Source organism: Thunnus albacares, chromosome 2, assembly GCF_914725855.1.
Source record: "Thunnus albacares chromosome 2, fThuAlb1.1, whole genome shotgun sequence".
In the NCBI taxonomy this organism is placed as follows: Eukaryota; Metazoa; Chordata; class Actinopteri; order Scombriformes; family Scombridae; genus Thunnus; species Thunnus albacares.
In genome coordinates, this window is record NC_058107.1 from 2,702,386 (window position 1) to 2,722,128 (window position 19,743).

At 40.7% G+C, this 19,743-nt stretch overlaps 1 protein-coding gene across 6 annotated transcripts in view; it reads left to right on the forward strand.

Moving 5' to 3' along the window:
• cacna1ba (calcium channel, voltage-dependent, N type, alpha 1B subunit, a) overlaps window positions 1-19,743 on the forward strand; it is a 147,779-nt gene that overhangs the window by 37,004 nt on the left and 91,032 nt on the right. For all 6 annotated transcript variants that reach the window (XR_006405207.1, XM_044362938.1, XM_044362952.1 and 3 more), the window contains exons 4-6: window positions 14,210-14,301; window positions 14,768-14,920; window positions 16,182-16,369. Coding sequence is in view for 5 of the 6 variants with exons in the window: in XM_044362938.1 (XP_044218873.1) it covers window positions 14,210-14,301; window positions 14,768-14,920; window positions 16,182-16,369 (433 nt within the window). In the remaining variant the exon portion in view is untranslated. The remainder of the gene's footprint in view (window positions 1-14,209; window positions 14,302-14,767; window positions 14,921-16,181; window positions 16,370-19,743) is intronic.

Here is a 19,743-nt window from a genome sequence, read left to right on the forward strand (position 1 = left end):
GAGCAGAAAGAAAGAGCTTTGAGTTTGCAAATGGCAGAGAGTCTTTGCTGGCAGTGTTTGTGGATGTCAGTGATGTGTCAGTCAAAACTAAGTTTATTGTCCAGTGTGATTCCAAAGTATTTGAAACTGTCAACCTGCTCGACTGTCCCACCATTGATGGAAATGGAGATCAGGTAAGTGCAGATAAGCAGTTCCTTTGTCTTATTAACGTTGAACTGTAGATAGTTATTGATAAGATGGAGTGTTAAGCCATCACAGAGTTAATGTCATCAATGTCGCAATGTCAGAGTAAAGTATGTAGTGATGAGAGATGGGCTGAATTTATCATGTTAACACCTGGTCACATGAGAAAACTTCATCCTCACAACATAGGCAGCGCTAGAAGTTTATACTGTACTCTGGCAAAGGAGGGTAAATAAAACTGGAAGGTGACACACAGCTCGATTTTGGACTCTGGCTCTCCATTTCATGAACGCTGTCAAGACAATTTGCTGTTAGTCAATGGCACAATATTGCATGTGGTCACCAAATTTGATGTGAAACACTCTCTACACACTACTTCATCCCTGTGAGCAAATCCACCGACTGCTGTGATTAATAAATTCATTTAATTGCGTGTGTAACCGAGCCTTTAGCCGTTAGTACAGGTAATTCCACCCATCCAACATGTCTTTTACTCACCCTTCATTAGCATTTTATGTGTTTGTGCTGGTTTCTATATCAGACTTCACCATTATTTGAAGATGAAGATTGTATGGAATGAGGGAAATAGAGTAAAATGCGTGTTTTTGTCTCATAGTCTTCAGCTATACTAGTCATTCAGTATAACTCAGTATAGTTCATTGCTGCCAATAATATTTCTAGTACAGTACATTTGAGCCATTAGAGTGCACAGAAGGCCATAAGCACACTCATGCAGTCCACGGCAAATGTTTAATTCATTAACTTAGATAAAGTGAATAAATGACAAAGCAGTGCCTGTCAGTTCTCTCCAGCCACTCTCTCTGGCATTACATCAAGTGTACAGTAGACTATGTTCCACCGCCTGCCGCCTTTCTCTCTCTTTTATCATTTGTGTGTGATTGCAGCGCTTGCACTGAGTAAGTGACCTCTGATGTCTGTTGTCGATGTTGATGATGAGTTGTTGGGATCCTCCCCTCTCTCCTGTCCGGCTGGGATGATGGATAGGTAGAGTAGCTGTCTGGTCCATGGCTGAGGGAGTGGAGAGAACTGGCAGGAGCAGGAGTTGTGCTCGGGGGGTCTAAACTGTACTGTACAGGTGGAAGGGAAAGTGGAAATAATCATTTCTTGGAGATAGTGTTGCAATATGATGACACACACCATGTGTCAAGAGACATTTTACTCTACCAATCCTGAGTTTGTATGTAGGCAGGTGTCAGTTGAATTTTTTGAGTTTTTAGTTGATGTTTTTTCTCTCTCTTGTTTTTTTAAGCTTGTAATTTTTATAAAACACTAAACTCAACATGTTGTTGCAGTCTGCTCCTTTAGTCTGCCTCTGCTGATTTGATTGAATTGATTTGTCCCTATGAGATTGCTGTTTATTATGGGAAATGGTAACTCCTATAATGAACCCCTGTCTCTTTCCATTTGCGTGGACTGGCATGAAATATTAGCAGTTGCAGTTAATGTGGTAGAGAGCTGTTTATTTTTTTATGTAATCTTTTCAGTGTAGTTGTCATTAAAATGTCTCATTCTGTCAGCCTGAGTGTCACAGGTGGTGCCATACATTTTTTTCTTGACAGGGCTAGTTGGGGGCTTAAAGGACAAGTTCGAATGTTTTCAAGTATGACGTGCCAATATGTATGTGGAAATGGGTCTCGGTCACTCGATACTGACCCCGAAGCTATTCCACTAGAACATAATTACACTGTAAGAAATGAGGGACAAAATCTACAGCCCTTGTTCAGTGCAAACATGCATCCCAAAGTTCAGCTGAAGCTAACACGAGTCTTCAGCAGTCTGCTAAATTGAGTCGGTATCTTCCAAAGTTAGTCTGTTGAGTACAAAATTCCCTCATTTTGTTCCCACAGACTCAAGTTCCTCACTGAGCTGTGGCAGAGGGATGCATTCCGACGTTACCCAGCCTTTACTACTCAAGACGTACTCAGCATGTCTTTATGTGTGGGATACGGGTAGGCAGCAACCACCAGAGAAACAGCAGTCCAATAAAGGAAATCAGACAGCGTTTTGTATATCAAATTTCGAGGTGAGACTGAAGTGGGGCTGTTGTAATCTAATTTGAATTATGGCTGCGCCTATGTTAGGTGTTGGCTTTTATTTTACACACATTTAAATTGTTATATAAACAAAGCCGTACTAAGCAACCACATTCATGCATTTCTTGGGTACTGTAGGACAGAATCTGTTACACTCAGTACTAGTCATCCGGTGCAGTTTGTCAGTTTACGTACGTGGCCTGCTTACAGAACTCTTGTGAGAGACTGCAACAGAAGAGTACTCTGAGTGTCAGATTGTGTCTGGGGGGGATATGAACCTGCTCTGACAGGATGTATGAGAATGAAGATATTTATAGTTACATGCAGTGCACAGCAGCAGCTATCAGAAAGGTTCAACATGTAGACAACAATCCTTATTGTGATCACAGAGCATCCACACTTCCTCCCTCTGTCTGCCATACAGGGGGTGGACAATATAACAGAAACACCCTTCAATAAGAACAGCGGTAACATTGTTTCCCCATATTAGTATTAACGAATTTCATCATGTACTACTATTGAAAAAAACTGAACTCATTTAGATTTTTACTGAATCTTAAAGCATCATTCTATTTATTTAGCATGTTTTAGTCAAATTTATACAAATCACTTTTTAAAGCATAACATTTTTTAAAGAAGCTAAAAACACTGTTAAATAACTTTAACAAAACCATAAAGGTGATGAATGTTTATTATAGTGGATTAGTGATCTTGAGCAAGATTAAAATATTTCCTTATCTAGTGAGATGAGATGAACAGCTGCCTGTAAGATGGGAAACTAAAATCTGAATCTATACTTTGCAAAATGGTCGTCAGAAATGTAACATTAATAAAAAAAATTGTAGTCAAAGCTGTAACAACATGCAAAACCACTGTTATGATATTTAAAAAAAAATTAACTGAATTATTTAAACATTTTTAAATTTAGGCATTAGGCTTTAAAATTGTGAAACTATTTTGTAATTACCCTTCTTCCTCCTCTCCATCACTTATTCAATCCATCCACCATTGGCATCAGTCAGAGTTAACGTGTTCTTGCACTCCTCCTGTTTTGTGTTGTAAAGCTAACTGCCTTTATGATAAAGCAGATTCCTTCCAAATCAGACTTGTGGTAGAAAATATAAAATGCAGAGTTGAGTACAGCAGAGGTTGTCAGGCTCCTTCTTTCTCAAACTAAAGGTACTTTCATGCAGTGAGTGGTTACCACTTTGTATGCTGCCCGTCAACATCTGTCCTCTCTAACACAGAGTCAAATAGAGCAGGTGATGGATAAAAATCAAGAAAATGCTTATAATATGGAAAGATGAATATTATTAACATCATTTATCGGCCCAGACCAGATCATTTGAAGCTGATTGAGTGTGAAAGTTCATTAACAGAATGGAGGTGGTGCTGTTTGAAAGTACCTTTATTATTGCTAATTGATGTTTGAAAGCTACAGATGGACACACTGAGTATTTTTAGTATCACTTTGCTAAGTTTCCTTGTGGCAGTGTTAGTGGAAACCCCCTCCCATCTGCTACTGAGTCAACTCAATGGAAAGAGGGCTGATATTCTCCTTACAGCCATCTGCAGGGAGGAGCTGTAAATAGCTTTTACTAATTGATAATGGAGCTAATTTGTCTGACTCATAAATTTCTTTCATGTCATTTGAGTTTATGTATGTAAGCAGAATGCATTATCAGGCTGCCAGGAGTCACGGTTTGATAAATGCTTCCGTTGTCGCGTTTTCAAGTCAGCTTCTGTATCCTCCTGAAAACGTACCATATATACTACTGTAATCTTTTAAACATTTAAAAGAAGCTTAAAAGTGTATTGTGAATTCAGGCTTTTATTTTATATGAGTATTTTCATGATGGTGCCCCATTGACTAACAGTGACACTGCATCCTGAGACTCAAGACAAAATCATCAACAACATCCCACTCGTCTCTTTGTTATCTACAAGCATGGCTTGCTTGCTGAGCCGGCAACCAAAAACAAACCAAATACACACCGTATATTATACACAATGTCTGCAACAATTATTGTGTACACACTCACGCAAGTTGCACTCCCATCTGTTGCCATTGCTCTCTGACAATAATGTGCGCTGTGGACTACATAAACAGCAGCACACAGGAGGAAAAACCAAATGTGACAGTTCTTTGTTTAAACTTTAACATCGGCTGTATGTCACCACTGTACAGCTAGAAATGACATTTATATATGACTTAATTGTAACAGCAAAAATGTGTTGCTTAAAACATGTTTATTAACATTTAAGCAACACCATGATCTTAACTCTACCCAGATAGCATATGGAAGTGGGCCACTTCAGGCAATGATGCGGCACTGCTGGCCTTCTTCTGGCCCAGACAAAATGGATGTGAGCCTGAAGTGGCCTACATGTGAAATAACAAATATGGCCCAAATATCCCAAAACAAATGTGGGCCATTTTTGGCAAAGATGCGGCGCTATCGGTAATGTGTAAACTGGATGTGAACCTAAAGTTGCCCATGTGATACATGGTGAATATGGCCCAAATATCACAAAACAAATGTGGGCCACCTTTGGCAAAGATCTGGCACAGTCGACAATAGTTAATGTGGGTGTAAACCAAAAGTGGCCCACATATGGTGCAGCAAATGTGGCCCGGTTATATTAAAACATACCGAGGCAAGTTCTGACAAAGATACGGCACAGTAAGCACTGGCTTGAGTTAATGTGAACCTAAAGTGGCCGACATATGATATGGCAAATATGGCCTAAATACTATACAACAAATTTGGCCCAACTTTTGGCAATTGTATGGCACAGTCAGCACTGTGGCACACAGCCCAAATATTTCTGAACATTATTGGGCCACTTTAGGTAAAGATGTGGCACAATTGATACTGGCTTATCTGAATGTGAGTGTGAAGTGGCCGACATATGATGCAGCAAATGTGGCCCGTTTATCTTAAACATATCTGGGCCAGTTCTGGCAAATATACGACACACTAAGCGCTGGCTAATCAGGGTGTGAGCCTAGTATGGCCCATATTTGAAATGGTGAATATGGCCCAAAAATGGTTGAACAGTACTGGTCCACTATAGATAAAGATGCGGCACAATTAGTACTGGCTAATCTGGAAGTAAGCCTGAGGTGGCCAACATATGTTGCGGCCAATGAGGCCCAGTCATCTTAAAACATATCTGGGCCAGTTTTGGCCAAGATACGGCACACTCAGAACTGGCTAATCTGCATGTGATATGATATGATATGATATGAGATATGATTGACTGGTTTCCACTGCCTTGTTTGGTGCAATTTGGGTTGAACCCCACATGTACCCAATTGAACTGATTAACTGATAGCACCTTGTTGGGGGTTGCACAGCTTAAGGCAGCTGTCTTTTCAGTGACACACAAATGCTTTATCTACAGGTCCCGGAATCTGCAAACCATGTTGACTGTGGTGACTGCAAAAACATTGTCACTAGGCCTGTTGCTGTCAAACAGGAGTGCATAGCCAAAATGTCACCATTCCATGCAGGATTTGGGCCAGTTCTTTATTTGGTTTATTTGGTTTGTTTTTGGTTGACATGCAGGATTGCTATGGTTTGCTTGATGCCCGGATCTGGCAAACAGGAGTGGAATGCCCCAGTGCCATCATTCCATGCAGTATTTGGGCCAAATGAGGATATGGAATGTGGACCCAATCAGGGTCAGAATAAAAATGAACTGTGGTCCAGATATGTGCTAGATCTGGTTTATTTGTTTAGTTTTTGGTTTACATGTGGCATTGCTATGGTTTGCTTGTGGCCTGGATTTGACAAACAGGAGCGGACTGCCCAAGTGCCATCATTCCACGTGATATGTGGGCCACATGAAAGTGTCGGGTGTGGGCTGGATGTGGGCCACAGCAGTTTTGCTATCTGGGTAACCTTAACCAAAGTGTTTTTGCTCCCTAAACCTATGCAGGGCTCAGGATGTGAACCCGGGTCTCTGTTATCAGAGTCCTGCATCTTGTACGCCCCCCATTAACCCCAACCTCCTCCCTCCAACTCCAGTGCAATTTGTAAATGTAGCTTCATTCGTTGGAAAAAACGTTACTTGCTAACATAATCCAGCTAGCAATTATGCTTGTTAACGCAATGTAATTGGGAAAACAATTTAGTTGTACATGAATGTAATTTGTAGGAGACAGGATTGGTGCAGCGCATCTGCTTTCTACTTGCTTTTTGATCCTCTGGTCTACATTGGTTATCTGATTATTGGTGTGTTTTGGAAGGAGACAGAAAACAAGAGGCTGAGTTGGGGATCCCATGGACTAATGAGCCAATCATGAACATGGAGGCACGTGCAGTCGGCATGGTGGCCCTGTTTCAAATGTCAAGAGGCACGTGCTGGATCCATGTGCCGGCTGCAATTGTATTATGTATTATGTAAAGGTTTTCTGGAGCAAGAAGCATGCAGTAGGCCTTATTTCTAAAGTATGTAGACCTTTCTTTTGTCCTTTTAATCATAAAGTAAATGATAAATATTAAGAATTCATCTGGAAAACACCTTGAAATTGATTTTTGACTGCAAAAAGTGGCTTTTGTGATTTCAGTTGGACTTTGAATGTTGTCTGGTATGTAAACACTAACCCTGGAAATCCAGGCAGACAAAGAACCTTTTATTTATTCCAGGCTCAAAGTTCTTTAGCATATGAGCACATGAGAAAGTTACTATAGTCTTGCTTTACATAAGCTATGTAAGTAATGGACTTTTAAGTCAAACTTTGTAATATTACTGGTCAGTTAATAATAGGAATGGGTGGAATTGTAAAAGGTTGAAGAAGAGAAAGTTGTGAGTAATAAACAGGTTCATTAGCAGAACTTGTCATCTACAGTTCTATCTCTGCAGCAGGTCTGCTTCCACTCTTTGTGAACTAAATATTCAAAAAGAGAATATGATCCTTGTAATGGAGGAAGAATGATTTCTTAAATGCAATGCTGAGCATGAGACCTTTAAAGCATATTTCTATTTCTTCTTGAGCAAAGGCATCGCTGTTAGCTGTCCGTCATTTTCAAGGAGAGGCATTTCTTTTATGTCACTTTGGATCAAAACACTTCATTTCTTCACATTTTGACTGTCAGTCATGTTAGTTAGTGAAGATAAACATGTGACTGCAGTAGAGCGAGACAGAGAGAATCTGGGGAGATCATTTGCTCCACAGATATGGTGGGTGATTTATCTTTCATAGAGCCAGAGACTGTACACCTGCATGTATATTGTATGTGCACAGACACGCTATTCCCTCCGCTCTTCCCTTCTTTCTTGCTTCTGCAATTAGTAGCAAGCCAGCAGTGAGAGTCTTAAGATAAGATGAACTAGCAGCAGAGACAGAGAGGGCTGTTTCCTTTCAGTGGAATTATTACATCTCTCTCTCATTCCATCATGGCTCCATAGAAACATAAAAGTGGAATGGACTGTGACGTTAAGGATGCAGAAACTGTCTTTATGCCCAGACAGACTGTTTATTATTTTTTTAGGCTTTTGGTGTTTCAAACTGATCTGTGTGACGCAAAATTGAGATTTTTTAGAAAAAAGGAAAAACACATTTATCATCATTTATTAAATCCCTGCATGTGTAAAAACGTTTTTCCTTTTTTTTTTTGCTCACATAATTTGTGTCTTTGTTCTTTCTCTCCGCAGACTGTTCTGGTTATTGTAATGTAGCAGGAGACTAACAGTCCTCTGTGGATTGTTCAGTAAGCAGCAGGGGCTGATACGGGTCTCATATAAAATCACATACAAGCTCTGGCTCTTGTTTTCTATGGTTTTATTGGTCTTGTGTTCTGTATACTTAAAAACTACAATAAATAGATTATCTACTACTACTACTACTACTACTACTACTACTACTACTACTACTACTACCACCCTGTGATGGCCACACCAATAGATTAAAACATTTGGTTGTTTTTCCACATTCTCAAATTTTCATTCTGAATTACCTTTGTTCTTATTTAGATTTACATTCAGTTACAATTTCCATGATTAAATAACCAACACAATTTGCTTTTGCACAAGTTTATTATTATATATTTTGACATAATCATTTCTAGATGAAGCACACTCATTTATAATTTTGTATCATTTTTTTTTTACCTTAAGTTGTACTAATTTCTATCTCGTGAATTATCGTGGTGCTCCTCCAGGAGACGTCTGGCCTCCATCATGTAAAGATTGAAACTGTTAAATACCTGCGCATAGTGTTGTTTATTTGTAGTTAATTTAGTTATTGTGTTTTGTCCTCCCCTCATGTTTGTTAAATGCTTTGACAAGCCAGTATATATGTTCCCCTCATGTGTCATTAGTTAGGTCAGTTATGCAGTTTAGTTTGTTGTAATTGAAGTTCAGCTCTGGATGGATCCATCTGTAGTGAGAGTAATTGTCAGGGCAGTGGATAATTCCTGGACAACTGCAGCCTCCAAGGACTGACCAAAATGTGAAGGAACATAATAACTAACACTGCAATAGATACATTTTCATCTAATTCACTACTCTGTCCAGTGTTGCTGTAACTAACTGGAAAATGTTGGGTTACTTAACGTAATCCCTGGTTCTTTGATAACAGAGTGAGGTGTTTCACTATGGGATATCGCTTCTGGCGTGACCATTACAGAAGCTCCGATGACACCACATCTGTCTTATGACAGACAAGTCGACCTGTGGGAGGGGAGGGCCCTACCCCTCCCTTTATATCCTGACAAGTAATCTTGTCCTGTAACACCTGCACTGCGTCAAAGTTCGGTACCTTGAGAGCGGGTTGTGTTGTGAATTCAAGTAAACGTTGATAAGATTCCTTTTGAGCCTATGATAAAGCAGTTATCAGCAGTTCTCGCAATTTTACGACATGCGTTATGATATAGCAAAAGGCGTTTCCAGGAATCAGCTAGGCTAAAAATAAGGCTTACCTAGTCTCTTGAAGGCCACATTTTGGCCTTTATTGTGGCTCAAAAACTGACATCCATAGAGAAGTTTGGTCCATTCTTGAACCAGAGCATCTGCAGATGAATTCCATACCCAATATGGTATGATCCACTAAAGTAAGTAATGAATGAATCCCAGTTTTTGTTATCTTTGCTGCCATCTTCACTGTACACACCTGGCAGAGATCTGCACTCTACTGAATGCACTCCTCAAGTTATCTTTGATGTCCATCGCCAATAAACTTCCATAAATCAGCTTAGAAATCTTTTCTCACATCACATTTTTAAGATTTCTTCAGTATGAAAGAAATCCAGTGATAGTGGTCTGCACATGCATGGCTACTTAGCTAATTCAGCATACTTTAAATGGAGACGGTTCGACTAAAAAGGATGCTGAAAGAGAAGAGCAGTACCTATCTCTAGCTGACGCTACAACAGCCCATTTGATGAGCTGTTATGGCATCTTGCTCTTCTGATAGTTTGATTTTTTTCTGTCATCATGTTGGTTCCCAAATAGGTCTATATGTTGGTGTTAGCATGTTTCCATCCATCAGATTAACAAAACCATTTTTGACATACTCCATTTTCACATGTGTGTTTCACATGTGTGTGTGTGTGTGTGTGTGTGTGTTTGTGTTGATGTGTGTGTGAGACATACTGTATAGCGTAGCTGGCCATCTGTGGCTGTAAACACTCAGTTGCAGTTGCAGTGTGCTGGTGCTGGTGGCTCCCTGTGGACCAGGCAGCAGCAGCAGCAGCAGCAGAGGAAGAACAGAGGAGTCTGATTGGACAGACTCAAGCTCTGAAGCTAAGTGTGTTTAATGCATATCCACCACCCGTCCCTATCTCCTTACACTTCTCCACCCCTCCCCCATACGCTCTCTCCCTCCTTTTCTCCACCCCTGTTTTCTGCTGCTTCTCATCTTCCTTCTTACCCTGCTTCCTCTCTGCCTCTCTTCTCTTTTTTGACCTCCCTCTTTCATCACATTGTCCTCACATCACCCATGTTCCCTTTCCTCCAGTCCCCCATATCTCCTCTCCTGCCACATCTTTTTTTTTTTTTTTCATAATCTCCTCGGGTTATGCTCTCCTCATACTCTCCTGGTTCATTTTCCTTTTTTGGCATCTCCCTCTACCCTTCCCTTCTCTTAATCTTATTCTTCCCCTACATCCATCTTCATTTTACATTTTCTGCATTTAACACATGCTCTTTTAATAAAAACTTAACACGCTCATCAGTAGGTAAAGCCTCTAATTCGAGGTGAGGAAAAAGGAGCCTGTTTTTTCTTATTCAAAAGATCAGTTTGATATTTGGCATGATTTAATTGTTACGACCTGGCCTGGGGGAAACCCTGGCGCAACATGAAAGATGAGACTCCCCTCTTCCCAGCTCCCAAGAACCACCAGCAATAGAGGAATTGCAGCCCTTTAAAGGTTTATATTCAAATCTTTTAGCTTCAGGGTGAGTTAACAGCAAAACAGTGAATAAAAGGGAACTAAAGCTGAGCAACCTACTCAAAAAAGGAGCAAATACACAAGTCACTAACCTAAATCCTAACTTAAAGAAAACAGGAGAAAAAAAAGATGAAACAAAAATGCTCCCCACCCCTACCAAACCTGGGCTATTATGTCAATTTGGCAAATTTATACACATTTCACACAGAAACATGTTTCTCCAGAGAGGAGAGGAGAGCCTGAATGCTTGGGGGGGGGGGGGGGGGGGGGGGGGGGGCCTTTAAACTGCAAGCTCAGAGGCTGGAACCAATCAGCTCCCTGGAACAACCGTTCAATCAGACAATCAGAGTTGACCTGAAGCCCATCACACACAGGCAGCACAGCAGGATCACCCGAGAGAGGGAGAGACAGATCCACAACACATGCACATAACACAAATACAAAGAAAATGTTCATATAACCTTGGGGTTGTAACAGTATTACATTTCATTTCACATCTTGTAAAAGCCTGTCAAAATTAGGATCTCTACATGTTGAAGGAATGTGAATGGGCCTGTAGTAAGACTGAAAGAGTGGAAAGCTGGCAGGCTTAGCAACAGTAACTAAAGGGGTGGCACCTGATGAAGGGTCGCATACAGAGGCTGTCGAATCGAGATTAGGTTGGCAGCATGTGGTGACATGGAAGTAAAGAAGCTGCCATCTACTCAACATGTTTCCTGACTGATATTATACTCTTACATTGTCATGTGTTTCATATTTTTCAGTATTTAATCATATTCTAATATACGCAACACTTTCACATTAATGTTAAAACTAGTTTGGTGTTTGGAGACTTTGAGATTCAACATATCACAGCTGCTGATGTTATCATTTACGAGCCTCCTCCTTCACAACAATCAACCAATCAATGATGACTATTCTTACAGTTACTACAAGGCAGGAAATCTCAATCTAAACTTTTCCCCTTTGTATCCCGCTGGTGGAACAAGTTGAATTATTCAGTTGGGTCCTCAGAATCCCTCTCTGTCCTACAGTACTTCTTCTGAGAGTACTTTCACACACTGATGCCTTGTTGCATGCACTTACAACCTCGGGGCACTTGTGTCAGGTAGAATTTAAAACTTATTCTCGATGGCTTCTCCTTGATCTTAGGCTTAGGACAAATGTCTCAAATGTGCCAAATTAATAAATGTAAATATAAAAATAAAACTTTGGTTTACCCCAAATATCTCTGTTCTTATAGAAAATGAGAACGCTATTAGAATCTCTTTGTTGTATTCCAGTGTCAGCAGATGGGGAGCAGGAGGAATGGTGGATTTTGGGCAGAATTGTCTTGAGTATGCAGAAACCTCCCTGGGGGGGGGGGGTGACAGACAGAGAGTTATTGCTGTGTAGCAGCTCAGCCTGGAAGAGTCACGTCAAGCTTAGAGAGAACTTCTGCTGTGAATGATTCCAGTTTACATTTAGAACTGCTATTCACCCTTTGCCTGTCCCTCCTCACTGCCGTACAACACCCTGCCAGGTGGGAGACATTGCTATTCTGTACGTTGAGCTTCTGTAGCGTTTGCTACAGTTCTGGAAGGACTGATGATTGTCTACACTCTGCATACATTTACAGCGGTGAATGAAACATTTGTTGTGTCATATGATCATGTTAAAGCAGACTTCCAGCACTTAACATTCACATTCAGAGGAACCAAAATAAATCACTACAGTCCAACATATAGAGTACCAGTCAAAAGTAACTTCATTCATTTAATCTTCTTGTCATTGATAATCAAAATCTTCTTTCAAACTTATTAAAGAACAACTTTCTATGAGCATCACAATGAGTCAAACTGTTAATACTAGCAGCTATTGTAATTCAGAATCAAAAGGTTTGCGCATACAGAGAAGACTGAAGTAGTCATAACAAGATTAAAGGGTCACTCCAGCAAATTAGTATCCCAGTTCTATAGAGTTGGGGGGACTCAAAAGAGTCAGATTTAAAAAAAAAAGAATTGTCAAAATACAGTATTTGCAGCAGAGGCTGAGATATCCTGACCTTTAGTCCCAAGTATGGTTCCTACAATTCCCATAATGCAACTCACTTCTTTCATTAGACCCTTCCTGCCTGATAAACACCCATGTTTTTCAAACTCCACGCCCCTAGTTTGTAACACAATTAGAGAACTCCTCCAGATCCACATGATGAGTACTCATCCATACACACATTGACCCTCATGTGCACAATGAGTGGAGTGCTCCTTCAATTGTAACAATATTATAAATGACTTGTTGTCATGACTTGGCTGAAGTGGTCACAACAAAAGGGAGATACACCTTATCAAAGTTGAATAAAAGATGTTTATTTAAACTAATTAACCACATATTTACAACATGGGGTGTGGATGTCAGTAGGGTCAGTGTGATGTGTGTGATGCATGAATGGAGAGTGTGTGTGTGTGTGTGTGTGTGTGTGTGTGTGTGTGTGTAGGTGTTATCAGGTAACAACATAACTAAATCTGAACCAAAACAGGTAAGTGAAGGGGAGAGCAGAGCTGCAGCCAGGCTTTATCCCCTGGGAACACAGGCAGCAGGTGTTCCCAGTTGGGGTAAAGAGGCACCTGTGGAGCAGAACAGACAGGTGAATAAGCAGTAAACCCAAAGATGATAGGGGTCATCACACTTGTCTTATCCTGTGATGATCTCAGAGAGCTGCAGGCTCCTCAACCCTGACAGGAAGGACATTCAAATTCACATTATATAGTCTCCCATCCTGCTGGCTTTATGTTCATTTTAGTTTGCAAGTTGTGGTGAGTTATTTCAAAAATATTTCATTACATGATGATCATACAGTTAAAGTATTCTGTATTCTTATCTTTGCCCAAATAAGAGAATATTGCATATTGTATGTATATGTTTGTGTGTAAGAAAGTATACTGTTGTGGTATTTCCTAAATTACCATATCCTACAGGGCAAAAACTGAAACCGTATTTAAAGCCTCTGCGTGGTCATGAACACATTGCTTTGCGTTATCAAACAATATTCACACTGTATCACCAGGGACAATGTAGTCAACGTGTGCAAGCTGGATGTCATTTCCAATAGTAATGTGTATGTTTGATTTTTTTAAGAATTCAATGTTTTGAGGCTTTTTAGCCTTTTGTGGTACCTTAGAAATGATATGAGATTCTAACACTGGTACTGTATGTGAACTGTTTTATGGTCACCACCGTTGTCTCATTTGTTTACACTTTACCTCATGAATGATTTGATAATGTTCAGCTGATGTTTAAAATTAGGGATGCACCATATTGGATTTTATTGGACAGTCTGTGGAGGGAAGCACAGTCAGGCGGCGAAGGAGATGGCAACAAATCGGCCTCTCATAACCGGCAGAAATGGCTGATGCCGATATTTCATTTTAGAGCTTTTATCGGCCGATACCGATGACGTGCCGATAATATCATGCATCCCTATTTAAAATGCTACATATAGACCTACAACAATCTTTTCAGTGACAGTGAACAGCAGCTGCCTGTGGTTCTGACCCTTTGCTGTTGTGTGTGTGTGTGTGTGTGTGTGTGCAGGATCCTGGCCACTGTGGGAGCTGATTTTGACCTGAGAACACTGAGAGCGGTGAGAGTGCTGCGGCCGCTCAAGCTGGTCTCTGGCATTCCCAGTAAGTAACCTTTACAGTTTAACATATTTTTATTGCTTATACCATAAACAGTAGGGCTGTACTGACGCCTTGCAACACTTCTAAAACCAGATAATTAACACATTTCTCATTTGTTTAATTCATACTCTGATAAAAATGTGAAAGCAACAGAAAGTTTCGGTCGTAATTATTACTAGGGTGCTGGTGAAAAATGAGCCACATATGTGCTCCAGACTGGATTCAAATGACTGACCAGCAGATAATGTTGTAATCATCCTACTTCCCCCAGAGACATAAGTCCAGTCCGACTGGGGCTTTAGATATGTAATCAGTGGAGTTCCCTTTAAAACAGGCTACAAAGGAGCGATATGGCGCTACAGAGTTTGTGATGACAGTATGGCGGGGGGGGGGGGCTTTACGGCCTTTTGAGTATTCTATCAAATGGTCTCTTCTGTTATCAAAAGCATGTTACTCTTGTGTTCATCAGGTCTTCAGGTGGTGTTGAAGTCCATTATGAAAGCCATGGTACCTCTGCTGCAAATCGGCCTGCTGCTCTTCTTCGCCATCCTCATGTTCGCCATCATCGGCCTCGACTTCTACATGGGCAAGTTCCATCGCACTTGCTTCAGGACAGACACAGGTAAGCAAGAGGACAGAGTGGTACATCCTGTCAGCCGAGGTGTTTCCTATCCGTGCAGCCGGACTTAGCAGCTCCTTGACGGACTGTTTAACCCTGACGGTCCCGGTGCTTCCTCCGCAGGCTCTACTTCACTCAAGCTGCCCGTCAGACCCGATGCTTTTTCCCACTTTAACTCGAATAACAAACCGGGGCTCGGTGCTCCGGTTGGATCCACATGCAGAATGGGGAATATCGTTAGCTGGGGGGCTAGCATAGGCTAGCAGAGGCTAGCAGGCTATCCGGCTAACGCTCTGCTAGCCTCTCAGCTAACGTTAGCCCCAGCTCTCCATGTGGATCCAACCAGAGCACTGAGCCCGAAAGCACCGAGATCGTCAGGGTGAAACAGTCCGTGGAGGGAGGCAGTCAGGCGGCGAAGGAGATGGCAACATATCGGCCTCTCATAATCGGCCGATGCCGATATTTCATTTTAGATCCCGATTTGTCTGACATTTGACAAGTGTACATAAAATAATCACTAACTTCAGTAGATACATAAAGCTGATTTTAAGGCCATTGCTGGAGAAACTTGTGCTATATAGAATTGCCTCATCAAAGGATGAGGATTAGCTCGATGAACTGTAAAACATTCATGTATCAGCACAAAGATGGTTTTTGATGTCTGATACAATCTAGTTGACACAACAGTATTTCACTTTTTTAATGTATGAAATCTGTGACACAGCATATAAAATATTGAAATTAATCAAATCAATCTGTTGATCTACCAGTCTACCTACAGTACCAGAGATGCAACGATTAATCAATTAGCACAAACCCCCCAACATCAGGAAGATCAACAGAGGAGGGACATGTCACAGATATGTATGCAGGTTACAAAGTAGACTATAGTAATATGACACTAGGGAGAAACCGATTGACAATATTAGTGCAAACATATATGAAGACACACATACAAATACACAGGGTAATATAATTACATAATAATCTCAAATCCTGTTCATATTTGCATCAGTATCGGTTGAACTCTGATCATAAGTCACTGTAGATATGTAAAATGTACCCTGCTTAAATGTTGTCATCTTGTGTATCACTGTAATTTAACCCGTGTATTATTATTAAGATTGCATGTTTTTCTGTACAAGAGGTTCTTTTACATAAGACATCCCCAGCCTTTTCTAAAAATACCTCGGCCTGTTTGTGTATTTCTGTGTATGTGACGGTGTGTGTGAATGTGTATGTTTGTGTGTGTTTGATGCTGTAGGCGAGCAAGCAGCAGAGTTCCCCTGTGGCCTGGAGGCTCCAGCAAGGACCTGCAGCAACGGCACCGCCTGTAAGGAGTACTGGACCGGACCCAACTTTGGCATCACCAACTTTGACAACATCCTTTTCGCTGTTCTCACCGTTTTCCAGTGCATCACCATGGAGGGATGGGTGGAAATCCTCTACAACGTGAGTCCACCTACAGGAGACACACGTGGGCCTACATGCTGTTTCCAAAGCACCATGTCTGTTAGTTGCTTGGTGTACCAGATGGAAGTGTTTTACTGGCGCTGTGGAGGGATGTAGATTGTGTTATACAGAGCCTGTTTCTAAACATCTGAACGGTTACAGAAGAGCTGTGTAGGCAGAACTAAGGATGGGGACACCATCTCCTACATACAGTAACTAGCTGTCTACATCCCTTATTAAGTTATAGAAAAACTGACACAAAAATAGTAGCATGGACGATGTTGTCAAGTCAACGTACAGAAATAACAGCTCTTAAAGTGACATATTTCTTTGGTCATTGTCTTAGAAAGTCATTATTTTCACTATCAATTAATCTGCCAATTGTTTTCTCAATTAATAGATTAATATTTCTCACTATAAAATGTAAGGAAATGCCTTTCACAATTTCCTGAAGCCAAAGGTGACACTTTCAAGTTGCCTGTTGCTTGTCCGTCCAACAGTTAAAAATCCAAAGAGCTTTAATTTACTATCACATAAGAAATTTATGAAGCTGAAACTAGATCATTTCTGGCATTTTTAGACACTCTAGCAACATTAGTCTTGACTTTGTACCAAAGTTCTTTATAAATGTATAATGTAGTGCAAAATCAAGAGGTTGTGATATGCAGCACAACAAGCTAGTGAAACTCTGTTGACAGAACGGCATTCCCGCACATGCTCAGTGGTGTCTGCCTTACACAGAACTACTCTCTGGGGACTGAAAACACCATTGCTGTTATTAATCTTTGGAGCCGTTTCTTAACAATTTAAGGTGTATGAAATGTGCTATATAGATACATTTGCCTTATATGCCCAGAATGTACTATAATATATTGTCACTTTTATCTCAATAATGATAAATGAATCAATAGGCTCTATTTTGTTACCTTTAGAGCAGATATTGAAATCTCTGTTGTAGCCATTAGTGCCATTAGCATTGCCTAAACTCAATAAATTCCATCACTGTTATGCTTTAACTGCTCAGTACTGCCAGGAAAAATAGTTTTGCCACACATGTAGCAGATAAGCCATCTTAATTCAAGGGTACCTTCGGACACCAACGATTGGTGAGAATCGTTCAGCACAAAGTGAGAGAGCTTGGTTATTGTAGCAATGGATTCAATTCCACACAAGTAAGTAAAATTCTGTTAATATTTAGTGCACCAGTCTGTGTTCCCACAGTGCCATTCACAGTGTGAATGTGCAGGCCAGTCTGCCCTGTGCATCGTTGCTTTTCCTCCTGACTGCTACTTCCCCTCCCAGCCTTCCTCGGGGGGATGATTAGAGGCAAACATTAGAGCCTGCGGAGGATGACTCACACACAGCCACAGCTCCCATTAGGACCTCAGCACCGCCACTTTACTGCTAGCATGAAACAAATCACAGCTCTCTGCCATTTGCATAAGAGTCAGGATTTTATCATGCCAGAAAAACAATTATGCAATAGGTTAAATTATTAAACAGCTGTAGTGGGAAAAGAATGTGTGTTTAGCAGTGTGAGTTTCTCCTAGTAGGGCTGAAATAGGGAGACAGAAACAAACAGAAGGAAAAGAGGGAGGAAGAGAGTGATCAATAGTAGTTTGGTTGTTGAGAGCAAGAAAAGGTGGGGCAGAGAATTTTGCTTCTTTGATGTCAAATAATTGTTTCCCCACTGTAACAGCTACACAAGTACTGGACACAGGAACATGGACAGAACTACAAATCAAACATTTTTTCATACTTTAGCTTTAGCTTGGTTGAGATTAGAGAAAGATGGTGGTTTTGGTTAGATATTGAAAAAGTCAATACTGACTTGCAGCACAAGAAGGTGAATGTGCTGCACTCGAAGGGCTTTACAACACATGCCAACATTCACCCATTCACACACACACATTCATACACTGATAGCAGACCTGTTCATCAGGAGCAACATAGTGCTTTACAATGTTTCTAATGCTCACTCACCTATTCACCTATTCAGTTTACAGTAAAATCCTCAAGATTTTCATTGTCATTCATCAAAACCCAATTTTAAATAGTATTTAGTTATTTTTTCAATGTGTTTACATCTTCTATATATAGTCATTTTCATTGTTACCCAGAGAGTCTGCCTTTCCCAAGTGGGATTCAAATTTCCTACACACACAATAGGGATTCACAGGAGACCACTTACTGTTCTCCAGTGTTACAGTTTTTAACTCTTTGATAGAAGCCTCCCTGTTCACCAATTATTCTCCTACACCCATAAGAGACCCATATTGGTCTTAAACCGGCATTACTTGAATTTTGGATGACAGTGCAACAAGCTGTAAAAACAACATTTCCATTACCCTTATAAGGTGATATGGCTAATGTGTTAGATCTGTATCCAACAGACTCAGAGCAACATTAGCATTAATGATCTAATTAGTAAGCCAGTAGGTCAAATTCACTCTACTTTTTACTCCTGGTTTGGTCTCTATGAATGTTCATTGTGGTTCACTTTCTAAAACTTCCATTAACTTCTTCACTTCCCGTGGCACACCAAGATTTAAGACCTTTGCTCCGTCAGTATCAGTGGCTGTTGGCATTCACATGATGAATAATCTCACTTCGACACTTAGACCGAGGTGTTAATCCAGAATTAGTCCATGTGGGACACAAGGGTTGGGGGGTTAAGATCACTACTTCATCCATCATTAGCCAGCTCTTTTCCTCGTCCTCTGGATCAATGACAGACTGGTAATGCGCTCTGACCGCACAGGTCAAGGTTGCTGTTTTTGCTGAATATGATTGGTGGATTCTCTGATTAAATTGTCAAGGGAGGAGTGACGGCTGTCTCATTTCCTGCTGCTGTGGGACCCGGCTGTGTCCTCTTCATCAGAGCAGCCATCCATCATGGCTGGACGGGCCCTCGTCTGTCTCTGCCAAAGCTGTGACTCTCTGATGAGGATGGAGGGCAAAAGTCAGACTGTCAATTTCTCATTAGGAGACCCCCAAGACCTCTCAGCCATAAACTCTGGTTTCTGACAGGTGCTGTCGCCTTTTTATGCTTTGTGCTAGCCCTGTATGTAGAAAACCTTTAACACACACATACACTTTGGAGATGAACACACAGTACAGTAAGCATTCAAAAAATAGAATGAAGTGTGAACTCTAACCAATAACTCTTTCAGTGTACAAATGGGGTTGTGAATATGGTATTATAGATTATCACTAGATAGATTCAGTTCTCTCAGTGTGTGATGTAAACATCACAACATCCACCATTGTCTTTCTTTGTGTATTTGTAATTTTTAGTTATAGTTAGTGTAATTTCACTATCATGAGTGTCTTGACTGAAGTATTCAAGTATAATATTTGCTGCATCTGTAATT